Below are 2,958 nucleotides of genomic sequence, written 5' to 3'. Positions count from 1 at the left end.
TGATAAGATTGGAGTGTCTTAAATTATTTTTATAGTTATTTACTTACATATGGGGTATTCCATGCCAAATCGACCACTTTTAAACTCGACCCCTTTAAATTTTGCTGAAACATTTCCATTCTTTTCTACCCTTTGAAAAACACTTTTTAGAATTTTTTCAAATTTTTTTGGCCAACCCAAAAAAAGTTATGAATTTTTGAAAAAAACGGCTTTTTTATTTTCAAATAGCCATAACTTTTTTAGGCATCGACTTTTGGGTACCTTTTTTTTTTTTAAAATTTTTGTTTTTAAATGAACTTTTTGAAAAAATATATCAGAAAATTAAATATCATCAATTCTTCAAAATAATCGGCTTTTTTTGACCAAAACCGTTATTTTTGGAAGTTCGACAGTTTTTTTTTTTTTTTCTAAAAAAAAACTTCAATTAATATGACAACTTTTCCCGTCCATCTCGGAGTGGCTCGGATTTTTTTTTAATTTTTTTTATTCAATTGAAAAAAAATTGTCAAATTTTGAAAAATGGAAAAAAAATTTTTTTTTCTAAGTTATTTCTATAATAAAATAAATGTAATTGAAATGTTTTGTGGTATAATATCCTTAATTTATAAGCTTATAAAACGATAGTAAATACTAAGCTTATTAATTAATATTGTTAATTTTTAATGATTTTACAAAAACAATATAATAATTTAATCATTAATGTTCTCTCTGGCGTTTCAATATTTTACAAATTCTATGTTCATTAGAGTTTGAGAATTTTTTTACATACAAACAACCATTTTTGTCGGGGATTACACAATGTAGTTGTTGAGTTCCTACAATTGGTTTCGTTTTTGTAAATCTGTCATTCAAGTCGTTCAATGCTGTATTATAGTCTTCTTCTGGAGAAAACTTGACTATGATATTTGGTAAGTTATCCGGATCAGAAGTCCATTCGTAAATTCCTATAGGTGTTGTTATTTGGTTATCTACCGCAAGCTGGAGACTTGCTCTTGCTGCAAGTCGTTTGAGGATACCACCAATTCCATCACACGGACCTTTGCCATGGGCAGTTGCAAAAAAATGCCATTCAGCAGGAATATCAAAATCATCTTCATGGTAGTACAAATTAACAAAATTTTTAAAGTTTTTAAACTGTTGAGGAGCCCCATCAGAAAAGTAATAAATCTTGTTACAGCGTTCAGGAAGACTTTTCACATAATCAGTTATTATTTTGATGAAAACATGAACAGCAACAGCATCGTGATTATTACAGTCTGAAATAATCACTAAACTTCTGTGTTCAAGTTTGTCATTTACTTTATAATAAATAACTACCGGAAAAACTGTCGCCTGATCATTATTCCAGTGAAAACCAGATGCTGCATTTTGTACTACGAACGCATAATTCTCTGCAAAATCACAAATAATGACATATTCATTTGGTTTTAGTGTTTCCTTTAATGTTTTTAAAAACTTAGCTTGTTCTTTTGCAATGAATGAGTGAGCTAGAAGAACTTTCAATTCACTACAAAGGTTTTCAATAAATTCTTCTGTAGGCTGTATAAAAGTTTCTAAACTGCACCTTGGTTTTGATACCCAACGCTTGTACGTGACATTCTCGATTTCCTGATTCTCAAAACATGTCAGTAAAATGTTACTCAACTCATCTACCCCTGGACACTTGTTACATCCACCCAAATAACATTTTTCTGTTGGAGTCTCACATATTATCATGTCCAAGCAATCATTATAGTGTTTCAACGACTTTTCTGTATTCCTCGTTAAAGAATGAACATTTGCACCTGAAATAAAAGTGATTGAGTAAACTGAAAATCTAGGCACGTATGATTATTAATAAATTGGATAATTACCAAGCATCATCAACTTAAAGTTTTGATGGATAGTACATACACAGATAGTATGCGTTCCACTTGCTCCTGCTAACACACAATGTTTCGCGCCGTAACGAAGCAAATTTCGAAAATCCAACTTTCTCTGCAGGGTTTATTTCACGGAAACATTGGTAAAGTTCTTTTAAATTAGACAGAACAAGCCGTTTTTGGACGTGTACCCGATTACCATCATCATTTCGAACTGAAACAAAGTCTTTCATGCCGGGCATCAAAGCACTATACTCATCATCGTTGTAAAAATTCGCAATTTTCAATAATATTTGATCAGTAATTGTCGTCCCTATAAAAAAAATGTTAAGTGAATCAATCTTCAGATGTATTAGAGCCATTGATTTTACGCTATACCTACCTAATTTTGTTTCAGGTGTTGAAAGTATACCTTTTTCTTCAACCAACTTTTTTGCTACTCTTGATAAATGTCTTGATGTATTCATAGTTTTACAAATACGTCTTTCACCCCATTTTTCAGGTAACAAGGTTAAGATTTGTATCTTTAAAGACTTTTCTGTTTCTTTATCATTGAATTTATCGTGCAGCTTTAAAATTAATGAACGAAAATTTTCACCATCGTCATCAATTGATCCTTCGTCAGCAGTTGAGAGCAAAATTTTTTTCAAGCTGTCAGACGTCTGATTTATTTTATTACTCAAAAATTGATAATCATTCAATTTTTTTGAAGGAATTGGCGATTGATTTAATAGTCGCAATGCATCGTTTATACTGGGTAATTGAGTTGCAGCACTAACTTGGGATGCCGAGCTTGATTGTGAATCTTTGGGTTCACTATTAAACGACAAGGAACCTTAAAAAAAACAATGAATCGTATAGCTGCTAAAAATGCATTCAAGTAATGTATAAATAATTTAAAAAAAACTTACGGAATGATGAGGACAACGGGAGATCTGTGGCAGTTGTGTTACTATCACTGTCAGCACCATCACTGTTCTCATTGTTATCACTAGAATCATCTTCATGATCACTTGCATCAACGGTAGTATCATTACTAGTATTTGTTTGTTCCTTTACCAATTTTAAAGCTTTGTTTCGACACGAACTGCATAAT

At 31.3% G+C, this 2,958-nt stretch overlaps 1 protein-coding gene across 2 annotated transcripts; it reads right to left on the bottom strand.

The window, feature by feature from the left end:
* Nucleotides 1-589: 589 nt before the first annotated feature.
* LOC123273630 lies at nt 590-1,934 on the bottom strand. 2 transcript variants are annotated; one of them, XM_044741062.1, is made up of 3 exons: nt 1,854-1,934; nt 1,318-1,784; nt 590-1,134 (listed from the first exon to the last, which is right to left on the bottom strand). In XM_044741062.1, the coding sequence occupies exons 1-3, from the start codon at nt 1,861-1,863 to the stop codon at nt 697-699; spliced, it is 915 nt and encodes a 304-aa protein (XP_044596997.1). In that variant the 5' UTR covers nt 1,864-1,934; the 3' UTR covers nt 590-696. The 2 variants fall into 2 exon arrangements, with proteins under 2 accessions (XP_044596997.1, XP_044596996.1); XM_044741061.1 differs by having other exon boundaries at nt 590-1,784.
* Between the last annotated feature and the right edge of the window lie 1,024 nt (nt 1,935-2,958).

Source organism: Cotesia glomerata, unplaced genomic scaffold (assembly GCF_020080835.1).
Source record: "Cotesia glomerata isolate CgM1 unplaced genomic scaffold, MPM_Cglom_v2.3 scaffold_11, whole genome shotgun sequence".
NCBI classification, from domain to species: domain Eukaryota; kingdom Metazoa; phylum Arthropoda; class Insecta; order Hymenoptera; family Braconidae; genus Cotesia; species Cotesia glomerata.
The sequence above is the reverse complement of the archived record's forward strand: the minus strand, read 5'-3'. Positions and strand labels throughout refer to the sequence as shown.